The 25,431-nt window shown below is 38.0% G+C and overlaps 1 protein-coding gene across 1 annotated transcript; it reads right to left on the bottom strand.

Annotated features, from left to right (window-relative positions):
• Nucleotides 1-494: 494 nt before the first annotated feature.
• nkx6-3.S (NK6 homeobox 3 S homeolog) lies at nucleotides 495-8,104 on the bottom strand. The gene is made up of 3 exons (XM_018254663.2): nucleotides 6,572-8,104; nucleotides 2,345-2,508; nucleotides 495-880 (listed from the first exon to the last, which is right to left on the bottom strand). The coding sequence occupies exons 1-3, from the start codon at nucleotides 6,939-6,941 to the stop codon at nucleotides 650-652; spliced, it is 765 nt and encodes a 254-aa protein (XP_018110152.1). The 5' UTR covers nucleotides 6,942-8,104; the 3' UTR covers nucleotides 495-649.
• Between the last annotated feature and the right edge of the window lie 17,327 nt (nucleotides 8,105-25,431).

Genomic DNA, 25,431 nt, shown 5'->3' with positions numbered 1-25,431 from the left:
GGATTGAAAAATGTCTTAATAGTGCACTATTTGAGAAAAAAAAGTTTTGTTAAGGTGGACTAACCCTTTAAATCGTGAAACAGTGGGCTCTTAAAGGGATGTTTTAGCTTTCATTTAGTATGTTTTAGAATGGCTAATTCTAAGCAACTTTTCAATTGGTCTTATTAATTTTTATAGTTTTTTTTTAATAATTTGCCTTCTGCTTCTGACTCTTTCCAGTTTTCAAATGGATATCACTGACCCCATCTAAAAAAAAAACAAATGCTCTGTAAGGCTACAAATGTATTGTCATTTCTAACTTTTATTACTTATCTTTGTATTTGGGCCTCTCCTATTCATATTCCAGTCTCTTATTCAAATCAGTACATGATTGCTAGAGGAATGTGGACCCAAGCAACCAGATTGCTGAAATTGTAAACTGGAGAGCTGCTGAATAAAAAGCTACAAGCACAAATAATCAAAAATTAAAACCTATTGCAAATTGTCTCAGAAAATCACCCTTTACATCATACTAAAATGTAATTTCAAAGTGAACAACCCCTTCAAAATGGTATTTTGACGTTTTTTTCATTGGCAACGGTTTAGGTGGGTAATTTTTAGTGATTGCGGGTTGTGGGGCAGGGTGTAAGTAACAATTGTTGAGTTGTGGTTACAGGTTGTGGGATGCGAGACTCAGCACAGAGAAGGCTGCGCGGTGTTTTCTAAGTAACAGGCGGATCTTTTCATCATCTGAATCAGGATCCAGTGGCTTGCTGTATTCATCATCCTCATTCTCAGATGGGATTAGGTCTCCGGGGGCTTGAGTACTCAGAGAAGGAAGCCCCGGGGTTTCCACTGGGCTTTTTTTGCGCCATTTAGTACGTCTGTTTTGAAACCAAACCTAAGGAGCAAAAGTAAAACTAGAGTTTATTGAAAAACAACCAAGAGACTACGATGACACATTTATTTATGAAGAGAATTGTGACTAGGGGTTGCAGATAAAGTTGCAGTAACTTATAGAAAATAATTTCTAGCATTCTTTACTGACACCTGGTTGGCTGGCAAATTTGCAACACTTGAGAGGTGTAGGAACAATATATTTAGGTTAATGAATGAACAGCATATCAAAGTTTTTATAATACAGAGCCTTCAAAAGCCCGTAATTTATAGTCTTATAAACTACTTGGTTGATGTAATTACGTGACTAACTAAAGTGGTTATTTGTCAAAGGTTGAATTTTAGAGTAATGTGAATTTTTTTAAAACTCTAATAAATGTTATTCACAATTTGAATGGCATGTTATTTATGAAAAAAATTAGAACGTCTAAAATTCAATTGAATAGCCCTGACCCAAAAACTCTAATCAAATCGATTTCCCCCAAAAAACATTTTTTTTCTCTATGCGGCATAATTTTCTAAACAAAATCTTAACATCTTAAATCTTCAAGGGACCTCTGCCATTGATTTCTACATGAACTCAGCAGGTTTTAGGTGGAGAATAGTCAAATTAGAACTGTTTCCAAGGTCGAGGTGTGGTAAATCTCAAATTCGAGTTGGTGGTTTTAAATTCGAATTTGTGAGTTTTGACCAAAAAAAATTAGAATTTGAATTTACCATTCAAACCTTAGTAAATATCCCCCCCATAACTTTTTTATTATAATAAATATTGTACCCCCTAATTATAATATGAGGCTTTTATAAGTCACCTCAGGGTTCTCTGACTTTTATAAAAGCACTTGGCCTTTGCCTCTTTATATGGTTATGGAGCTTCTCGGTGACATAATATCCTTATTCCTACTACAAGCAGCAGCTGTGTTTTTTTTGTCTCTCCACTAGCCAGTTATTTATTTTTCACAATGTCTTTAAGTCCATGACTGTTGCACTTCTGTCTTTGCCTGAACACTAAGGGAGATGCTTTTGTTGCTTAGTGCTCTTTTACTTCTGTCTGAGGTCATAGCAAACTGGATTAGAGAATAACAGATAGATACTGCTTTCAACTGCAGTTCACTTTACACATCATTTTTAATAAATGTGTATTGGAAAGCTTCTTAGAATTACATTTTCTTTTTCCATATGCAGAATAAAATTCATCTGGGTGGATATCACCTTTGAAATGACATGGGAGGGCACTTTTATGGCTGCGGGTAAAGAATTTTATTTACAGGAAAATGCAGGAAAAGATAATTTAGCGATTGCTGTTCATCTCAATGAAGGGTCAGTTTTAGGCACTTCGCCCCCCTTAGAGCAAAACTTTTTACAGTAATATAAATCAATGAAAAAAGCTTGAGTAGGTTGATTTCTGGTATGTGATTGGCAGACTTTTTTTAAAAATATGTATAAATTATAAGATAATATTTTGACTCACCTTAACTTGGGACTCGCTCATTCCTAGACTGAAGGCTAGCCTGGCTCGTTCTGGTCCCGCTAGGTATTTCGTTTGCTCAAAAGTCTTTTCTAAAGCAAAGATTTGGTGGCCTGTGAATGTGGGGCGTGTGTGCTTCTTTCGGGAAGATCCGTCTGTGTTGCTAGCTACAGAAATAATCAGATCGTCAGTTATTCAAGAGGAAACACAAAGAAATAGAAGCAAATAATAACACCAATTCTAGCAAACACACTCTCTGTGTTATAAAAGATTTAAATAATTGGGAACGTTATGCTCCCACTAGCGTCAAGTTTATCAGGGGCTGAATATTCTGCCCATATAAATTTTAAGAAATTAACTAAACACAGACATGGGCACATGTTGACAGTGTAGATAAGGACAGATTGTAAATGTAACTGCAATTGTATGCAGTACCAAACATATTTTAATAAATGTGTATTGGAAGGCTGCTTTGGGTGGACAATCTATAGCACAGTGACCTGGTGAGAATCAAACCCAGAACCCACAATGCTGCAATGCCAACTGCACTACCACCAAGCTGCCGTACCCTTCCAAAACTGCTTCCTTGTCACACATTTCCTTATTGCACCTAACTTTTCTAATATATATCACACTTGTTCACATATTGCTTATAAATAAAAGCCCTCTCCGTAAGCCCCTTTCGAACCAGTAGCCCTGCTGCACTGGTCCATATTCCCATTTGATCCACAGCTAGGGTTGCATCTGTCCAGTTTTGACCCGGACAGGTTTTATGGTGGGCTACCGGCTTCCCAGTCCCACACTGGATGCTTCTTGAATGTGCCCCTTGCTTCAGTGAGAAAGTGTTCCTGGTATGTTATTATTGTCAGGGAACTGGGGCACCAGAGGTGGTGATTAAACCGACCAACACATCTGAGCTGCATTTTCCAAAAGTTTTGGTGGACAGTGGTGTAAAAATCAATGGCTTTTCTAAGAAAATTCAGCTGGAAGAAGTTGAATATTGCAGAACCCAACTACAGATACTTTAACAATAACAGGGGAAAATTACTCATCCAACAACTGGTAAAAAAGGGAATGAAGAGAAAACCGATAAGAACCAATGCATTATATACCCATTTAGACAATAAGCATTATCAAAAATTATTTCTTAGGAAGGTAAATTGTAGCTGATTTACAAACATAAGTGCTAAACTGCCAATAGCAACCAATCAGCAGTTAGTTTCAACTGCCTACTATAAGTGAGAAAACAAAAGCAAAGACCTGGTTGGTTGCTACTGGCAAGTGCAAGTTAGCACTGATGTTGGTAAAAGAGCTATGAAGTGATAGGGAAAATAAAATACAGAGAAACGAAATGATCCATTATTGAATAATGATCACGGGAGACTATTAAACCAAAACCCAGCTAGACACTGTTGTGAAAGGGGGTCCCACGTAGTGTATCTAAAAAGGAATGCTAGAGCACTGATGTACACAGTTACACAATGGGATAACACTGTACAGCCAACAGGAGACATAAGGCTTCATTTAAGACTACTACGGGAGAGTTTAAAGAACAAAAGACAGGGGCTAGCTCCATGTTTTTTTTTTTTTACTTTGCACCCTGCCTCGCATTCGTAGATGCAGGGCTTTATTTCTGGGGCAAGGGAAAGCGGCCATAGTCGTCCCATCCCCACCAATTCCTTAACTTGTGCGTCATTTAGATGTGTAGGTTAGGGAGCGCCATGCATGGTCCATAGGAGCCCAATGGCACTGCTCACGGTGCCTTGTACCAATGTTTTCTAAATGAGAACTAAGAGGTGTAATTTGCTCAATTAGTTCTCTAGCACTTGTGTTTGAGAAAATGAATAAATGAGGCCTAAAGTGTCAGCTAATATTGCACAAAGAACACTCACTGTAGTACATGTACAGTATATTAATAACGTGGAGATACTTCTTGTTCACTACAGAACAATAATGGCAAAACAATAATGTCCAATAATACACATAGAGATTACACAATGTGTCCTACAAAAGAATCACACACCAGGTGAGTCTTACATTATTTTGAGGGTGCGAACATACAGACATTATATAGGGGCTGATTCACTAAGCTCGAGTGAAGGATTCGAATGAAAAATACTTCGAATTTCGAAGTATTTTTTGGGTACTTCGACCATCGAATTGGTTAAATTCGTTCGAATTCGAACGAAATCGAACGAATCGAAGTAAAAATCGTTCGACTATTCGACCATTCGATGGTCGAAGTACTTCCCCTTTAAAAAAAACTTCGACCCCCTACTTCGGCAGCTAAAAGCTACCGAAGTCAATGTTAGGCTATGGGGAAGGTCTCCATAGGCTTGCCTGTGATTTTTTGATCGAAGGATTTTCCTTCGATCGTTGGATTAAAATCCTTCGAATCGTTCGATTCGAAGGATTTAATCGTTCGATCGAACGAAAAATCTTTCGATCGATCGATCGCAGGATTAGCGCTAAATCCTTCGACTTCGATATTCGAAGTCGAAGGATTTCAATTCGAGGGTCGAATTTCGAAGTATTTTTAACTTCGAAATTCGACCCTTAGTGAATCGGCCCCTTAATATTGATACAGGTTACCTGCAGTAGGGGTAACATTTGTTTCTGCACCTCTTATCATTTTTTGAAAATTTTGGTGTGCCCTCCATCCATTATTAAGTCTTACATTATTGCCCTTTAAATGCACGGAATACACTGGGACACTACAGACACTATGGCACAAAGTGTTCATACTGTGCAGAGTGTTCCCAGCAGCACATTTTGACAATTAAGCAATAAAGAAGACCCATGTTGTTCCCTACAGATGAATGTGCAGGTACTGTCTCATGATACAGGTCATGTTGCATAAAAAAAGTTTTATGGTGCATAAAACTGCACCATAACTTGTACATGTTCTCAGCCAAAAATTGTCATATACATTGTCCCATGATCTCCAAAGGCAGTCCCAGAGACACTGAGGATGTTTTAAGTCTGTATTCTTACTGAGGAAATTGTGTGTATCATTGGCCTTGAGCTCCAATAACTATTCTGTGCCGGGGCTCCTGTCTTTACCTGTATTCTATTTGGCTTTTGAAATTTATATGCTCCAGTTCTCTCTGTACTTCATTCACACTGTCACAAAATAACCTTGCTTTCCTCCTCCCACATGGTGCTTGTGTTTTTTGTGAACATACCCTGAACATAGTACTAATACTTTTTATATTTATTTTTATTTGATGTTCTTCAGCTGTTCTCTATGCTTGATGTGGAGTAATTGCTAAACTGTTTGCTTATACAGGTATCCCGAAAACCATTATCTAGAAAGATCCGAATAGACGCCATTATAATCGAATAATCCAATATGTTAAAAATTATTTCCTTTTGCTCTGTAATAATAAAACAGTACCTTGTACTTGATCCAAACTAAGATATAAGTAATCCCTATTGGAAGCAAAACCAGTCTATTGGGTTTATTTAATGTTTACATGATTTTCTAGGTATGAAGATGCAAATTACGGAAAGATACATTATCTGAAAAAAACCACAGGTCCAGAGCATTCCAGATAACAGGTCTGTGCAACCTTATTACAGATCACAGGGCTTTATAAATATGTTTTAAATGTTAATGCTCACATTGTGGCACATGATCTGCTTCTTTTGCTAGCCATGACATATTTAAAAGTCTGCAAAGCAAATTTTCTTGCTGTTGCATGCATTTCAACAATGTTATATGGATTATTTTAAATGCATTTTTAGGGCCAAATTTCTTCCTAAATGAGCCTAAAACCTTAATCTGTACTCGCTCCTTTTAAATTAATGCACAGTGCAGCCATTACGGTTATATGATCTTCAGATAGAATCCAGTTCTTATTTGATATATATATGGATAATATATTTGTAAGTGTTGTTTGGCTCACGCAACACATATCTGTAAAGGCAGGTCAGAATAAGGTCATATGCTTTTTATTTAACTAGGTATAAATATGGGAAGAGAAAGTTTTGGAAAGCAGCTTCTTAAAATATACTTACAAAAAAATAAATTGACTTATGTGTGCCTGGTGCCGTAATCACAAGCCGTGTTCCCAGACAAATACTATATTATATCTCCGTTTGTTAAAATTTTTATCTCGGTTTATAATAACCATATTTATCTCGGTCAGCTTCATATGATATGTCATATTCTAAATATGCTTCCCAGAAGTGTAATATCTAAAAAATTATATTTTTAATTTTACTTACCACTGCCCAGAGCTCGATTTCCTCCTCTCCAGTCCTGGTCAATGTCTGTCCAACCTCCTCGGCTCTGGTTGGAGTATGTGGACCCACTCTTTGTCAAAATGCTGCCCTGTTCTCCATAACAACTCCCAGGTAATGAAGAACTTCCATATCCTTGCACTGTAGGGTATCCTGGGAACATCCCGCTATGTGAAGCAGGCAGTGGTCTGCTAAGTATGTCTGAAATGCAATGTGGTGTCCCTGATGGCAGATGACATCCTAATACAGAGGGGTTTAATTTGTGGAAGGGAGTATGTGTCGGAAACTGGCATCCAGAAGATTTCATTTCAGAGTAGGATGGGAGCAAAAATGCTCCAGGATGATGGGTCTCCATACTTCTTGAGGTGTCTTTAGGCCTTCTGCTCTCTCAACATGGAACTAGCGATGGAGAGTTGAGGATCTTAATAATAATAATAATCTAGCCCATGGAATAGGTCTGGGAACCAACAACAAGTGGTTGTATGTTGCCCCAGACTCTCAGCCTATATGCCCTCCTTAAATCTGCCTCCAAGTTAAAGTTTCCTTATATGGGATTAAAAAAAAAGATGTGCACTGAACCCCCAGAATAAAGTGGTTATAGCAGACTTTTATTGTACCTGCAATATATTGCATGCCATTCTATTGGACGCCTCCACCAGTTTCTGTTCCCTGCTGATCTCTAGCTATCCCTTTCCTCTGTTTCTGCTTTTGTGGTTTTCTTTTTTCTTCTAGTTCCCCCTGATTGCCTATTGATTCACCTCGTCTTGATTTTACATTCCTTCTTATTCCACTGACTGAATTCTCTGTGTTCCGCCTGGTCTCCCTTTTTATTCTCGTTCCCTCTCTCACCTTGTATTTTCTCCCTATGTCTGTCACTATCTTTTACTCCATCAATGTCTCTCTCAAATTCTCATTTCTTATTTCAGGTCTGACTGGCTGACTCGCTCAGTGTCTGTATCGTTCACACTCTCCTCTTCTTTTCTCTTTTATCTTCTTCTCTCCTGCCCTTGTCTTACACTCCATCACATTCTTTCTGAAATTCTCATTTTCTTTTGTTCTCAATCTATGTATTTCCCTAAGCACTAAAGTCGTCCTTTGCCCAGTATATCCCTTACCTCTTTTTCCTCTATTTTACTACTTTTAGATTTCTCCCAACACACACCACTTAAAAACCTTCATTCAATTCTTAATTTTCCAACTCCTAGTTTAGCTTCCTCCCTCCCCTTGTGCCCACTGGATTTTTATCTCCTGGCCTCACGTTTCATTCTCTCACCTTTTTACCTCTTCTTCCTTTTGCTAATCCCAATAACTTTCACTCTTCTTATAACACTGGTCACCAATTGATAACAACATTACGCAGGTGTAACCCACCCTTCTATTAGCCCACTCCTCTCCTTGCGTACTGCCACATTATTGGCTCTGGTGATGGGTGACACATACTGATTGGCTACTCCCAACTGCCTTCGCACCCTGCCGGATGTCCCTAGATAAATTGAACTTTAAGATTGGGATTTAATGAGTTTGATTTTTCCACTGAGATGTTTGTCCACAAACTGCCTATCCCCTTTCCTACACATAATAGCAGTTATCCAAGACTAATATATTCAGTTCACTGCTGTGTAATTCCAATTTCTATCGACTATTAGTTCCCCTCCTTGCTTATTATTCAAATTATTTCACCAGTTTTAAACACAATCACATCACAGGCTAATTTTACCTTTCTTTGAACAAAAAAAATAAAGCTTTTTCCCTGTCAGTTTTAATCCTAGGGACACACACACTATATAATATATGGTGCATGCTACCAACAGAGATGCTAAGCACAGAAACATATAGAGCATTGTTTACTATGAGTGGGTGCATGTCAAAACAAATCCAACATGTTTGTGCAATGCATTTGGTTTCATAATTTACAATGCTACCTGCTCTGATAATGGGGGTGTACCTTTATAATCCCTGTGCCTGCTGCCTTTTAAAATCCCTGTGCCTGCTGCCTTCTCTTATAATGGGGTGCACATTTATAATCTCTGTGCCTGCTGCCTGTTTTGATAATGGGGGTGCACCTTTATAATCCCTGTGCCTGCCTGCTGCCTTCTCTGATAATGGGGTGCACATTTATAATCCCTGTGCCAGCTGTATGCTCTAATAATGGGGTGCACACATAATCCCTGTGCACCTTTATAATTCCTGTCTGCTCTAATAATAAATAATAGGGTGCACACTTATAACCCCTGTGCCTGCTGTCTGCTCTGATAATGGGTGAACAATTATTATCCCAGTGCCTGCTGTCTGCTCTGATAATAGTGATGCACCCTTATATTTCCTGCACTTGCTGTCGTTGATGATAATGGGATGTACACTTCACATATCTGTTCACCAGCCCTTCTTTGGATTTTGGGTAAATTTTTTTGGGGCTCCCCTCCTTCCCCCCTACATCTCCTGACTCATGGCAACTTACCAAGACAGTGGGCACATGTGTAGGGCAAAATAAAATTTTTATTTGATGTTTTGAAGCTTTTCTAGCCATTTGTAGTGCTGATACGTATTCCTCCATTGAAATTTGAATTTGGTGCCGTATGCAAATTAGCCTTCGCTAGCGTAATTTCACTTTACTTAGCGAATCAACGCTAGCGCAACTTCGCAACCTTACGCTACCCCTGAGCGCAACTTCGGATTTTAGTGAATTTGTGAAGCGCTGGCGAAACTACGCCTGGCGAAGTGTGGCGAAGTGCGGCGAAGTGCGGCGAAGTTACGCCTGGCGCAACTACGAATCTTAATGAATTTGCCCCATAATCTCTGTGCCTGCTGCCTGCTCTGATAATGGGGGTGCACATTTAAAATCCCTGTGCCTGCTGCCTGCTCTGATAATGGGGGTGCATATTTATAATCCCTGTGCCTGCTTTCTCCTCTGATAATGGGGTGCACATTTATAATCCCTGTGCCTGCTGCCTCCTCTGATAATGGGGTGCACACTTATTATCCCTGTGCCTGCTGTCTGCTCTGATAATAGTGATGCACCCTTATATTTCCTGCACTTGCTGTCGTTGATCACAATGGGATGTACAAAAAATAAATGAATGACTCTTTTTTTTAAAACTAGAAAAGTATTGGCTACATCATATTAAATGTATTTTAAAGGAATAGTGTAACTATAAAAACTGGGTAAATAAGCTGTGCAACATAAAAAAATATAGTTAGTTAGCCAAAAATGTAATGCTTAAGTAGGGTTAATTACTCAGGCAGTTCCCCTTTAGTATTTGGACACCTTGGTCTTCCTTTAGTATGCTCAGGCAGCTATGTTTCCCTTCCTGGGTCCATTGGGATTGTTCTATACAGAGTTTGTCCACTAGGTGCCACTATTTCATAATATAAAGGAGTTTAGCACCATGTGTTCGGGGTCTGTCCTGGGACTTTGCCTCACTGAGAGGTACTGCAGGTCCAGGTCTGCCGGTAAAGTTAGTTAAGTGTGAGTTAGTGATAGTAAATACGGTAATAGTCACTCTAGCAGTGAGAGTCAGCACAGGGTAGCTAGTGAGCAGATGTAGCTCCAACGAGGAGAAATAGTGGGGTTAGGACCCCGTGGTATGTGAACCACTAGAACAGGGACTACAGGGGTGAGTTAAGGACCAGATAGGGTGCCAAGACCCAAGACCCCAGGCTGAATACAATGGGTGAGGTGAGGACTGAGTCCGGTGCCAAGATACAAGACCCCAGGCTGAGAAACCCAAGCCTTAGTGTTCATCCGGAGGGGTTAGTGCCTAGTGAGAGTGGTAACTATCTCCTAAGTCTATTATTGCTGTTACTTTGATATATTGGATATTAGCTCACCTGGAGCACCTTGTACCCCCTGGAGGGAATATTGCTGTTTGAAGCTATCCTATTATGTCTGGGAACATCTAAGTATCCGTGAACTACTCCATTGCAACAGTTCTCCATTAATAAACAAGTTTATGTTACTGCAAAGAAACTTGTCTGGCCTTTATCCTGCTGCATTGACCTACACCAGGTATCGGGAGTTGCACGGGTACACTGGGGTCTGGGGCACACTACAAGCAGTTTTAACCTGGTCACACACAGTCTTAATACACAGCAAAAGTACACTCAAGGGTGTGCTACACTTAAATGCTGGAGTAACTGAATGTCTAACATAATAGCCTGAACACTACTTCCTGCTTTGCAGCTCTCTTGGTTTCCACTGATTGGTTACTAGGCAGTAACCAGGGCCAGAACTAGGGGTAGGCAGAGTAGGCACATGCCTTGGGGGTGCCAGGCACGTACCTTCTCTGTCGCCTACCCCATGTCCGGTTCCCTCTCTCCCTGACTGCTGCTGCTATTTTTCAGCATGACTGCACTTCTGCACATGCGTGTATGCCATTTCACGCATGCGCATTAGCACCAAAATCGCATATGCACACCAGCGAAAATTTCGCACATGCGCACACTCTGCTGCACCGCAACCGGCCAGGTTGCCTAGGGTGCCTGGCTGGCATGGCACGGCTCTTGCAGTAAGACTTGAGGGGGTTCACATGTGTCGTACCTGTTGCTTTTTTTGAATCTGAGATGCATGCTTAACTCACTATACTGTTATATCCAGTTGCGTAAAAGGGGCCCAGTGCACTCCAATCCCCATCCTCTCTCCCACGCCCTGTCCCACCTCTGCCCCACCCCCATCTGCACATATCCTGCCCCGACTCAGCCCACGTCCTGCCCGACTTTCATCCCCATTCCTCGCGACTGCGGGGTCTGCTTCCTCTATAGTCACACCACCTGTTATTTGGTCCTCCTTAAAGTCACTTACAAAGTCAGAGTTAGAGAGCTGAAGTAGTGTTCTGTTCTGTTATGTTACACATCCAGTCACTGTCTCCAGCCTTTATACATTATATTTTTGTCTAATGAATTTTATTAGAAACACTTTTTATTTTGCACAGCCTATTTACCCATTTTTTATTTTTACACTGCATACCTCCCAACTGTTTTTCATGAGACAGTACCGATTTTGACAGCTCAACCCGCCGTCCTTAGCAAAACTGTAATAACACATAAACACCACAGAAATGTGTTCAAACTTTCATAACCTGCAAAATTCTGTAAAATGGACATGATAGTTAGGAGGGTGTGGCCACAAAAATGGGTGTGGTCAAAAATGTCACCTTTCACCGAGTTCCAAATTAGCTCAAAAATATGAAGCTAGCTGGGGCTGATGGAAGCTTGCTTTTTTAAGTTATTGCTGTGCATGTTCTTGTTGAACTACCACTAAGCATAAAGGCAGTTGGTGGATTTTTTTTGTTTGTGCCATCCATTACTATGATATATATAGCAAATGGACCAGCACTCCTTTTCTCTTGAAAATAAATGTGTTCACCCCCTTTACTGTTGTTGTCAACAAAAACAGGTTTTTATATTTTGCATATGGAGGAACGAGTGGACAGATTATTGGGAGGGGCTGGTGAAGACCCAGCTGTTTTGGTACACATAGGTACCAATGACAAAGTTAGAGGAGGTGGTGAAGTCCGCAAGAACAATTTTAAAAAACTAGGTGTAAAGTTGAGGGCGAGGACTTCCAAGGTAATTTTTTCAGAGATATTACCTGAGCCACGAGCAACGCTAAGGAGACAGTGGGAGTGTAGGGAGATTAATGTGTGGCTGAGAGATTGGTGTAGGGAGGAGGGTTTTGGGTTTTTGGAGAACTGGGCTGATTTCTCAGTCGGCTACAGGCTCTTTGCTAGGAATGGGCTGCACCTCAATGATGATGGGGCAGCTGTTTTGGGAGAGAAGATGGCTAGACATTTGGAGGAGATTTTAAACTAGGCGTGGGGGGGAAGGGTTCAGTAAAAGATTCAGTGGAAGACAGGTTAGATGAGATAGCGGACAAAGAAAGGGAAAATGGGGGAGGAGATTGGGCTGGGGGTACTGTTAAGTATAGGGAGGACCACATGTCATATGTTCAATATGAAACCAGTATTAAGTACTTAATAAGGATGATACAACAACATACATGTCAGGCCTTAAGGGTACCTTTAAGTGCTCACACAAGAGGTGTAAAACCTGCCACTTTGTTGCCCCGAAGGGATTTAATTATGAAGAGGTAGGGTTACCACAGCCTAAAAGATTTTATAATTGCAAGACAATATATGCAGTTTATGCAATAATATGTGAATGTTGTATGTTGTATATAGGACGCACAAAGAGAACTGTTGGTACTCGGATTTTAGAACACGTAAATAACATTCGCAAACAGTGCACCAACCATAGTGTCCCAAAACATTATAAGGAAATCCACCAACATGATCCACATAAATTAAAATATGAAGTACTAGAACAAATAAGCCACAAACATAAGGGTGGTGATAGACTTATCAAGCTGCGACAGAGGGAGACATATTGGATTTATAGGTTGAATTCTCTAACTCCGAGAGGTCTTAACATAGACTTGGATTTAGCAGCTTTTTAATTTAATAAGTTTACTCAGTTCTTATCTTAATAAGATAATAATCACAATACACTGTGAATTTCTTGGAATATGTTATATGTTTATTGGGTATTTGCTGCAAATGTTAAAATTTAAACATCAAGTTGCGGGTAATTATGTCACAATAAATATAAACGGGTAAGTCTGCAACAGGGGGAAAGCAGCACCGACATAATTAACAAGGACTTGTGTGATTATCACACCTTCCCTGAGGAAGCGGTCAAGGGAGACTGTGAAACGCGTTGGATATTGGAGCAGTTTGATTTATTCATTGATCACGGATATTGGAGCAGTTTGATATATTCATCGATCACAGACTCAACAGGAGAAACCTTCCTGGACCCAGAGAACTCCGGACTTTTATTTTGCTTTGGGTACTACGTGCTTTATGATCTGGCGATCCTTGTGAGTAGAAAATCATTTGTTTTATAGTGATTTTTAACATTTATTAAAGCAATATTATACTATATTTTGCTTTATATCTTCATTATACTACTTGGTGGATGACTGGAGAAAACTTATAAGGTGAAGAACGAACATAACTATTTGCATCAAAAATCCAAGAAATCTTGTGAGTGTATACCCGAAAGGGGGAATCTTGAAGAATATCACACTGGTGGATCTTCTGCAATATAGCTCTCCAGGCACCATTTTTAAACACTCTGTGCCTCTAGGGGCTTAATTGCTTATCTTAATTGAGACAATACTACTCTATGTGTGCGCTTCCTTTTGCATTCGATTTCAGATTTCCTGTGTCGTTTTAACCTGGTGTTAATGGTGATATTCAAGGAAGCAGCCCCCCCCCCTTTTTGTCAATAGTGCAGTAAAGCGGTATTGGTATAAATTAATTATACCTCTTTCTATCTAAAAAGTATTAAATGTATGTTTGCAAATGCAAGGAGTCTGACTGGTGCTGGAGGGAAAATATGATATGATTGGTGTGGCCGAAACATGGCTGAATGAGTTGCATGACTGGGCAGTTAATATCAGTGGCTATACTTTGTTTCGGAGGGACAGAGGCAATAGAAAGGGAGGAGGGGTATGTCTGTTTGTTAGGCAGGATTTAAAAGCTTATATAAAGGAGGAGGTTATGTTAGAAAATGAGGGGGCAGAAGTCTTATCGGTGGAGTCCTTCACCGATTGTAAAGAGTCCAGCAAATTAATTGTAGGCCCTGGGTAATAGTGACCATAATGTTATGTCATTTAGGGGCACATTTACTAAGCTCGAGTGAAGGATTCGAAGTAAAAAAACGTTGAATTTTTACGTTTTTTTTGGGGTACTTCGACCATCGAATAGGCTAATACGACCTTCGACTACGACTTCGACTTCGTTCGTCTATTTAACCATTCGATAGTTGAAGTACTGTCTCTTTAAAAAAAACTTTGACTACATACTTCTAAGGTTTTTTTGATCGAAGGAAAATCCTTCGATCGATGGATTAAAATCATTCGAATCGTTTGATTAGAAGGATTTTTTTTCTTCGATCGCTCAATCGTAGGATTTGCGTTAAATCGTTCGCCTTTGATATTCGAAGTCGAAGGATTTTACCTCGAGGGTCGAATTCGAGGGTTTATTAACCCTCGATATTCGACCCTTAGTAAATGTGCCCCTTAATGTCTGGTGCAAAAAACAAATATATACTGGGGCAACATAAACCATGAATTTTGGAAAAGCTAATTTTAGTGCCTTGAGGGCTGCCCTACAGAGTATTGATTGGGACATTACATTTTCAGCTAAAAACACAGAACAGAAATGGTTGTCACTTAAAATGATATTAAATCATTACTGTTCTCAATTTATTCCCTTAAGGAGGAAATGTAGAAGCTCTAAGAATCATCCTATGTGGCTTAATATAGAAGTAAAGAAGTTAATAGGAAAGAAGAGAAATGCATTTAAAAACTACAAATCTGTTGGGACAGAAGCTGCATTTAATGAATATAAACACTGTAATAAATGTTGTAAATCAGCAATCCGGAAGGCAAAGAAAGGAAATGAAGAGTTAATTGCGGTGGAGGTGAAAACGAACCCTAAAAAGTTTTAAAATATATTAATAGTAAAAAGATGCAGGTTGAAAGTGTTGCTCCATCAAATAATGGTACCAGTATGGTTGTAACAGATACAGAAAAGGCAAATTTGCTAAATCAGTTCTTTTCTTCAGTGTATACAATAGATGAGTCTGAGTTCCCAGGCTCACTTTATAGCTGCACTAATGGCTCATCTCAATCTAGTCAGTGGCTGACTCAGGATACGATTCATAAAGCTTTAATAAAAATGAATGTAAACAAGGCTCCATGGCCTGATGGCATACACCCCAGGGTTCTAAGAGTGATTAGTTCAGTTTTAGACAAGCCCCTATTTCTGATTTTCTCAGATTCACTTTCATCTGGTATGGTACCTATGGACTGGAGAAAAGCTGATGTTATTCCAATATTTAAAAAGGGATTACGATCTCAGCCTGGCAATTATAGGCCAGTAAATTTGACATCTGTGTTGGGCAAATTATTTGAAGGCTTGTTAAAGGATCACATTCAAAATTTTGTCCTAGTGAATGGCATTATGAGCAACAATCAGCATGGCTTTATGAAGGATAGGTCATGTTAGACAAATTTGATTGCTTTTTATGATGAGGTAAGTAAGATTCTGGACAGTGGGGGGGGCAGTAGATGTGATCTATTTGGATTTTGCCAAAGCGTTTGATACTGTTCCCCACAAACGACTTTCTAAACTAAGGTCTGTTGGGCTTAATGAAGCCGTTTGCACATGGATAGGAAACTGGGTACAGAGGGTGGTTGTTAATGGTACATTCTCTACTTGGAGTAAGGTTCTTAGTGGGGTCCCTCATGGCTCGGTATTGGGTCCACTTTTATTTAACGTGTTCATTAATGAATGAGGGTGTTGTAAGTAATGTATCAGTGTTTGCAGATGACATAAAACTATCCAGCCCAATTAATTCCATCCAGGATGTGGCATCCTTGTAACATGATCTTGACAAACTGGCAATCTGGGCAGCTAAATGGCAAATGAGATTCAATGTTGATAAATGTAAAGTCATGTAAAAATATCCAAGCCACTTAAACCCTTTATGGGACTGCACTAGGTAAATCCATTATGGAAAAAGACCTTGGAGTCCTTGTAGATGATAAACTTGGCTGTACCAAGCAATATCAGCAGCATCAAGGGCAAATAAGGTCTTGAGCTGTATTAAAAGGGGCATAGAGTCACGGGAGGAGGGGGTCATTCTTCCACTGTATAGAGCACTTGTAAGGCCCCATCTAGAATATGCCGTAAAGTTTTGGTCTCCATCACTCAAACAGGACATTATTGTATTAGAGAGGGTACAGAGAAGGGCAACTAAGCTGGTAAAAGGTATGGAAAACTTAGCTATGAGGAAAGACTGGCCAAATTGGGGATGTTCACGCTGGAGTAGAGGAGCTTAAGGGGTGATATGATAACTATGTATAAATATATAAGGGGATCATATAATAATCTCTCTAATGCTTTATTTACCAGTAGGTGTTTCCAGCTGACACAAGGTCACCCATTCCGATTAGAAGAAAAGAGGTTCCGCCTAAATATTCGGAAGGGGTTTTGTTTTTTTACAGTGAGAGCTGTGAAGATGTGGAATCCTCTACCTGAATCAGTTGTACAGGCTGATACATTAGATAGCTTTAAGAAGGGGTTGGATTGCTTTTTAGCAAGTGAGGGAATACAGGTTTATGGAAGATAGCTCATAGTACAAGTTGATCCAGGGACTAGTCCGATTTTGGAGTCAGAAAGGAATTTTTCCCCCTCTGAGGCAAATTGGAGAGGCTTCAGATGGGTTTTTTCCTTTATGTGGATCATCTAGCAATTAGGCGGATTAAAAAAATAAATAAAATAAATAAATAAAAGGTTGAACTTGATGGACGTGTGTCTTTTTTCAACCTTACTTTCTCCTTTAATGAGAAAAACAAATCAGACATATAGTAACCTAGTAACATATACTAGGTTACTATATGTCTGATTTGTTTTTCTCATTAAAGGAGAAGGAAAGTCCTAGTATACTTGGGGGTGCTGATCAGTGTCAGTGAGGTCACAATGGAAAACCATTTGCATTTTGTCAAGTGCAGGGCTACCTGCACCTCATAATACTATGTTACTGACAGCGGTGGTTGATCTGGTATGTCACATTTGTGGGGGCTACAACCCAACAAATAGAGTGAGCAGTGCGATATCTGTATTTGGATTTTAAAGGAGAAGGAAAGTCCTTTTTACTTGGGGGTGCCAAAAGTTAGGCACCCCAAGTGATTGCACCGGCCCAAGGTTCTTCCAGTGAGCACCACGGAATGATCCGGCTTCTTCTTTCTTTGCGCCGGTGCACATGCGCAGTAGAGTGAAAAGCCAAACTTTAATGAAAAAGTCTGCAGTTCTACTACGCATGTGTCTGCCCAGGGAAATTTGAAGAAAAAAGAACCATGGTGCTCGCTGGAAAAACCCTAGGCCGGTGCAGTTTTCTGCTGATATGAGCACATAGTAAGTAAGTCCGATTACCTTGGGGTGCCTAAGCTTTAGCACCCCAAGTATAAAGGATTTCCCTTTAAAATCCAAATACATATATCACATTGCTCACTCTATTTGTAGGGTTGTGGACCCCACAAATGTGACATACCAGGTCAACCACCACTGAAGTCAGTATTATGAGTTCCGAGTAGCCCTGCACTTGACCAAAATGCAAATGGTTTTCCATATTGACCTTACTGACACTGATCAGTACCCCCTGTATTTTCTAATTTTCTAAACAATAAACTTACTACTGACCCAGTGATTGTAAATAATGGATCCTTAGGGGTATATTTATCAAAGAGTGAAGTTAGAAATCACCACTGTCCTCTAGAGTGAAATAGCGCATCATTCCATTAATTTCTATGGGATTTTTAAAGGCGTATTTATCAAAGGGTGAAACTAAAAGTTCAACCAACTTCAAATGGTAGCATTTACTGGTCATCTGGTTAAAAACAAACATTTTATTTGCTATGGTTTACTGCACTTTGGCAAACATTGTTCCTTTTATAATGGGGGGCAGTTAGACCCTTAAAGGAAAAATAAACCTTAAAAAGAAGTTAATATAAAATTGAAGGGGATGATATTCTAAGCACTTTTGCAATGTACATTCATATTTCTGTTTTTTTAAAATTCCAAGATATTAAAGGTTGCAAGTACTGTTAACATGAACTTGTTGCAACAGCACCAGCTGCTGGTCATTTTCCAACCTGTTTGACCACCAAGTAGTCAATGAAGTTGTCAGCTTAGGAAACAAATTAAACACCTTTTTAAAATCTTTCCTAAACAGGATAACATCAGAGCAGCTCTATTTTTATCTCATGACAACTTCCTTGACTACTTGGTGGTCAGACTGGCTGGAAAATGACCAGTAGGTGGCGCAGTTGTTACGAAATTCATTAATGTTAACAATACATGTATACTTTAATATCTTGGAATTAGAAAAATAAATAAATAATGAATGCACATTGCAAAATTTCTTAGAATAGCACTCCCATCAACTCTACAATTTTCACTTATTTGTCAGATTTACTTATCCATTAAGAGGTTCTAAATTAGCCTTGTGCTCAATGAACCTCACTCTGGTCTTAGCTGCTAAAGTCTGAAGTGCCTTCAAAGTCATTGCTGGTCTCTCTGTGACATTGAGGGACCACTGTCTCTATTGATTGTATGGGCAATAACTTCCGCTTGTGATAATGAAAATGACTTTCGGTTTGGCATCTGATGGAGGTAGCGGCAGGGTAGCGGAGCTCTGTAATAAGCCCTAAACTATTATATCGGGTTACTAATTCTTCTCTCCCAAATGAGGTTTGGGAACGTGTTGGACATCTTTACGTATATTTTCTGAGAGGCAGCTTTGCTCACAGTAGCTTCAGAGTGATTATGGGTCTCTAAAATGGTGTCTCGGCTTTGAGCTTTAATTTTGTGCTTATGCGGCACCTGTCTTACAGAAAGATACAGCTGCTAATTATCGCTTTTTCTACAGTACAGAGCTGCCTGTAAATTTCAGTGTATCACCTAATTGGTGACTTCGACAAGACTATATACATTTGCTGAGGTACTTGGTGGGTGTTACAGTTAATGGCGGCTGTCTTGCAGAATGGACCAACTGCTAAATATTATTTGTCCTGAACAACGGAACAGCTTATTGTTTTTAGTGTGAGGAGAAATTGATATATTTTATTATTAAGAAATATTTTTTGTTCTATTTAAAGTTTGGTCAGATATTACTGCTTATTTGGTTTAAACATTACTGAGTTGAGCAACAGTTGTGCAGTTTTCTAGTGCTGCGAAATGGACTGAATTTGCTTTGCCAATAAAAAGAGAAGAAGCTACAAAAATAAAAATAAAAAGAGAAAAGAGAGGAAAAAGTCAGAAAAAGAGAGGTAAAAAAAGAGGAAAATCAGAAAAAAGGATAGAATAAATAAAAAAGATGGGGTAATAAACTGAATTGGAAAAAAAGGAGTATAAAGAAAATCTAAAAAGCGAGAAAGGAAGAGGAAGTGGAATAAGTTAAAAAAAAAAGTGAGAAAAATAGTAGTCTACTATAGAAAAATTGTTAGATAAATTTCAATAGAAAATTAATCTGATTTCTGAAAAGCTGGAAGGGCATACAAAAAAGATGGTGGAGTTGGAAGACATGGTTTCCTCGGTTTTTGATGACTCTTAATTCAACTTCTAGAATATATATTCAAGCTATAAATATTACATAGAATTGTCCCACTTTCTGATTCTAACCAATCTAAACCCAGAGTTGTCATAGTAAAGTTATAGTAAAGTTTCTTGATTACTCGGAAAATAATTTGTTGTTACAAGCTTACAAAAAGAAAAATGGACTTGAAATTGATGGAAATAAATAAAATTCTAATCTTTCAGGATTATTCTTAATTTCCCTCGCAGAAAATGAAAGCGTTTTCTAATTCATGCAAAACTTTACTAATCTAAAAGTGAACTTTTAATTATCCTATCCAGCTACATTGATAATTTTTTTGCCTTCGGGCAACAGAGTGTTCAATGACTCTAGAGAAGCAGGCCAGTTTGTTTCCCATCTGGAAAAGAAAAACTTTGATTTCTTGAGCTCAAGTGTCTCTAAATTAAGTAATACTACTCCTCATTCAGGAAAATCTACACAAGATTTCAGACCCACTTCTGTTTCGGGTCTTAAAGGACCAGTAACATCAATTTAAAAAAAAAAAAAAAAAAAAAAATTGTTTATATATAACGAAAAAAAAACCCACCAAGACATATGTAACTTTAAAATTGCAAAGTCTTTATTAAAAAATAACTAACCGAAACTTCGCTTGCGCTCCTCTTCAGAAAAGGCGACAGGGCAACGATCCATCGTGTGGCGGTCGATTTCTCCTCCCTGCCTTCTATAGGAGATAGCCAGGGAGGAGAAATCGAGTGCTGCATGATGGATTGTTGCCATGTCGCCTTTTCTGAAGAGGAGCGAAAGTTGAGTTTTGGTAAGTTATTTTTTAATACAGACTTTGCGATTTTAAAGTTACAAATGTCTGGTGGTTTTTTTTTCTTTATATACAAACAAATTTGTTAAAAAATTTTTGTTTGACATTACTTGTCATTTAAGCCCTCTAAGAATAAAACCTCTTCAGATACTATTCAAAGAGATAGATCCAGATCTCCATGTTCTCCAACAGGCAGTTTGTCTCACTTTATAGACAATGAGGGGCAGATTTATCAAAGGTAGAGGTGAATTTTTGAAATGAAAAAAAATCAAATTTCGAGCTATTTTGGTGTACTGTGACTAGGGAATAGTCTAAATTCAATTCCAATTTGCAAAAAATCGAAAATTCAAATATCAAAATTTATCATGTACTGTCTCTTTAAAAATTCAACTACGACTATTCGGCATCAAAGTTTTTGCAAAAAAAAAAAACTTTGATTTTTCAAAGTCCACTAATTGACTCCATATAGGTTCTAGGAGTTCCCCCATAGGCTAAAACAGCAATTCGGCAGGTTTTAGATGCCGAATGGTCGAAGTTGAATTTTTTAAGAGACAGTACATGATAAATTTCACTATTCGAATTTTCAAATTTCTTTTTTGAATTGAATTTTACTATTCCCTAGTCAAAGTACACAAAAATTAGCTTGAAATTTGAATTTTTTTATTCGAATTTTCACTTCGACCTTTGATAAATCTGCCCCTTAGAATTTAGAAAGTTTAAATTTCTTTTTCTTTTATCACTTTACTTAGTGGGAGATGTCACTTAATTCAAACAACTTGAATGTAATTTCCTGTAATGTTAATGGTCTTAATTATTTTACAAAGAGAAATAAGGTTTCGAAACATCTAGGGAAACTAAACGCAGATGTAATGCTTTTACAGTAATCTGATCTCCTATTGGAGGTTCTTTAAAGGCTGGGTAGGGAAAATGGTTTACTCTGCAGCAGTTAAAAAGAAAAGAGTTGCAATCCTATTTAGGGAGAATTTAAATGTTGATAGTGTTCAAATAGAGAAAGACAAAGATTCATTTTGGCAGAAGTTAAGATAAGGGATAAACTTTGGCATTTTGCTTCTATATATGCCCCTGCTAAAGACAAAGAAGCATTATTTTCTCAGATATCACATAAGATTTCTTTGTTCCCTTAAAAGAATATTATTGTTGGGGGGGATTTCAATGAAATTCATAATTTCAAAATGGATTGAATATCTTCAGTTCCTTGTCCTTCTAAAGGAAATTTCAAGTTGTTAAGCCATTTTATTAACTATACTGGTTTAAATGACGCCTGGAGAATTTTCCATCCATCTAAAAAGGACAATTTTTTTCCCTATCCTCATAACGTGGGTACAAGAATTAATTATTTTTTTGTATTAAATGATGTTATTGATAAGATGGCCCAAGTTAATATAGGTCTCATTGAACATTCAGACCATGCTCCTCTTAAAACAAGTATTATTGGTTCACAGAGAATTAAAAGATTTATCCCATGGTCATTCCCATCATTTTTATTGGATAGAAAAGACTTAATTGAATTCCTGGAAAATAGATTTACTTTGATAACATGTATTCTCTTCAATGAACAAAGTCCTACAACCCTTCTCTGGGAAACTTTAAAGGTAGTAGTGAGAGGGGAAATTACATCTTATAAAAAGGGACTTCTAAGGAAGGTTAATTCTGAATTTTTTAAATTAAATGTCTTTGTTTGACTCATATCTAAAACTAAAAAATAATCCAGTAGTTGAGAATGTAATTGATTATAAACAAATTAAGAAACACTTTCTAAGGTAAAAGCTTGAACAGAAGTAAGAGAAAAAATTATAAACTCTTATAGGAATGCCAAGTTTAATAATCACAATAGCGAAGCTAATAGATACATGTCAAACATTATGCAATGTTGGTCTAAAAAAACCCAATTAATAAAACTCAGAGACAAGAAAGGAATTCTAACAAATGATCCCTTAAAAATAGTGGAAATCGTTAAAGTTTATCTTCAAATTCTTTATTCTCCCTCAGTTTCTGAGAATTGAGGAACCCCCCTTTTAATAATACTTCATTCCCACAGATTTCACATACTCAGTTAGAAGCCCTAAATAAAACAAAAAATACTATAGAAGAGGTTGTTAACACTATTAAATCTCTCAAATGTGGAAAAGCAAGTGGTCCTGATGGATTAACATCTTCTTTTTATAAGTCCTTGAATACAACAATGGCTCCTTTTTTGTGCATTCTGGTTAAAGATATTCTGTTTCATGGTAAAGATAGTTCATTTTTGAAGGGGTTAATCTTAATAGATCCCAAATTAAAATTGTTTTTTGCAGATGACTTATTGCTAATAGTGAAAGTCCCAAATAATACATTATATAAAATCTTTGATGTTTTGGCTTCTTATGGAAGGGTTTCTGGTTATAAAATCAATTCTGAGAAAACTGAATTTTGAGATGTTTCTGGGTGCGTTTCCAATTCTGTTTTAAAAAAATTGAACCTAAAGACCCAAGGATTTCTTGGTGTATTTGGGGCTTGAAAATTCCAGTTGAATTGACCAAGTTATATGACTTGAACTGCTATTAAATTTGTTGTTTCTCAATGCAAAAAATGGAAAGATGCACCTTTAAATTTAAAGAGGAGGAACATTTTCTTCAAGATGCTTATTTTTACTAAATTAATATCCCTTAATTAACCTTCCATTATCACTTAAGCATTCTGATATTAAAGCTTTAAATTCAGCTTTATCATACTTTTTATGGGGTTGTACTAAACCAAAGATTTCTTTGTATAAATTGCAATTTCACCCATGAAAAGGTTGCTTAAATGTACCGAATTTCAGGAAATTTAACATAGCCTCATTGCTATGTTATGTTATGGTTATATGGTGGGTCTAGATATACTAATACAGAAATTGAATTTTGCCATCCTTCATTTGGTCATATTTTATTGATTCTTCATAAAAAGTGGTGTGATATTCCCAGTTATTTCAAAAGCAATCCAATATTCAGAGATTCTATATATGTTTGGAGATTTCTTTTTAAGAGTCCTGTAATCATATTACACCTTTTACTCCACTTCAAAATTTAAAACATTTTGTATATCCATTTCCCTCCTCTTTACTTGGGTTTAAGAATACTATTCCAACTTTGGAAAAGGACCTTGTATATGATAAACTTGGCTGTAGCAAGCAATGCCAGTCAGCAGCATCAAGGGCATAAGGTCTTGAGCTGTATTAAAAGGGGCATAGATTCATGGGAGGAGGGAGTCATTCTTCCACTTTATAGAGCACTTGTAAGGCCCCATCTAGAATATGTACTGCAGTTTTGGTCCCCATCACTCAAACAGGACATTATTGTATTAGAGAGGGTAACTAAGCTGAGAAGGGCAACTAAGCTGATAAAAGGTATGGAAAATCTTAGCTATGAGGAAAGACTGGCCAAATTGGGGATGTTCACTCTGGAGAAGAGGCGCTTAAGGGGTGATATGATAACTATGTATAAATATATAAGGGGATCATATAATAATCTCTCTAATGCTTTATTTACCAGTAGGTCTTTCCAGCTGACACAAGGTCACCCATTCCGATTAGAAGAAAAGAGGTTCCATCTAAATATTCGGAAGGGGTTTTTTACAGTGAGCTGTGAAGATGTGGAATTCTCTCCCTGAATCAGTTGTACAGGCTGATACATTAGACAGCTTTAAAGGACAAGATTAGCCACAATAGTACAAGCTATAACACTATATTTATTCTGTAGACTGCTTTACCATACCTGAGTTAACAGCTCTAGAAGCTCTCTCTCTGTTTGTTTAGGATAGTAGCTGCCATTTTAACTTGGTGTGACATCACTTCCTGCCGGAGTCTCTCCCTACTCACTCAGCTCTGGGCTCAAATTACAGGAGGGAGGAGGGAAAACAGAGGGGGTGAGGGAAAGAGGAGCAGACTGAACATGCTCAAGCCCTAGCCCTGGAGGTTTATGCTGAAAACGGGAAGTCTGATACAGAAGCCCATGGTACACAATAGAAGGAAAGAAAAGCTTTATTTCTTTTGACAGAGGACTCAGAGCAGCATTACTTTGAGGATTTACTGGTGTATTTATAGAGATCTTTTTGATAAAGCTTACTTCATTTTAACCTTTCCTTCTCCTTTAAGAAGGGGTTGGATGGCTTTTTAGCAAGTGAGGGAATACAGGGTTATGGAAGATAGCTCATAGTACAAGTTGATCCAGGGACTAGTCCAATTGCCATTTGGGAGTCAGGAAGGAATTTTTTCCCCCTCTGAGGCAAATTGGAGAGGCTTCAGATGGGGTTTTTTGTTAGATCTTTATTGATCTAGGTTTGTTCATGAAGATCATCATTGTTTACTGTATTTTTGTGCTTCTTTATTCAATATTTTGGAATTTTGTCTATGTACTGTTCCATACTGACTTGTTTATGAAAAAACAATAAACATGTTGTAAAAATGAAAAAGATAAAGGAACCAACACAGCCCAATGGTGTATCCAAAACACTTGGATACTGTTTTGTACGCCCTTTCCTTATTTATGCATTTCTACCTCAGGTTCTTTTTTTCTTATGTGCTTTTTGTCTTTATTTTTACAACTGTGCTTTGAATTCACAACCTGGTCATGTAAAGGACATATAAACCCTCACAATGTACTGCTCAGCGCTCTATCTATTTTTAGTTTTTTAAACTGCTAATATGATTTATACGAAATCACAGCGGCACCTTGTGCTAAAAATGTGTTGTAATATTGCTCTAAATAAAAGTTAAGAACATTTTACTGTACGGCTTCGCTTAGATAAAATGGGAGCGGCTAAAATGTGCGGGTAATTAAAATTTTTGTCCTATTTGGACATGTATGGTATGGGATCCATTATACGGAAACTT

This window comes from Xenopus laevis, chromosome 3S, assembly GCF_017654675.1.
Source record: "Xenopus laevis strain J_2021 chromosome 3S, Xenopus_laevis_v10.1, whole genome shotgun sequence".
Taxonomy (NCBI): domain Eukaryota; kingdom Metazoa; phylum Chordata; class Amphibia; order Anura; family Pipidae; genus Xenopus; species Xenopus laevis.
This window is presented reverse-complemented; position numbering and strand designations above follow the sequence as displayed.

Bases quoted from the DNA above. Each gene is read 5' to 3' on its own strand.
- nkx6-3.S (XM_018254663.2), bottom strand. From the start codon at position 6,941: ATGGAGACCCATCATCCTGGAGCATTTTTGCTCCCATCCTACTCTGAA. The intron at 2,509-6,571 runs GTAAGTAAAATT...TTATTTCTGTAG, and splicing joins AAATCGAGCTCTGGGCAGTG to CTAGCAACACAGACGGATCT. The intron at 881-2,344 runs GTGAGTCAAAAT...TTTGCTCCTTAG, and splicing joins TGAGCGAGTCCCAAGTTAAG to GTTTGGTTTCAAAACAGACG.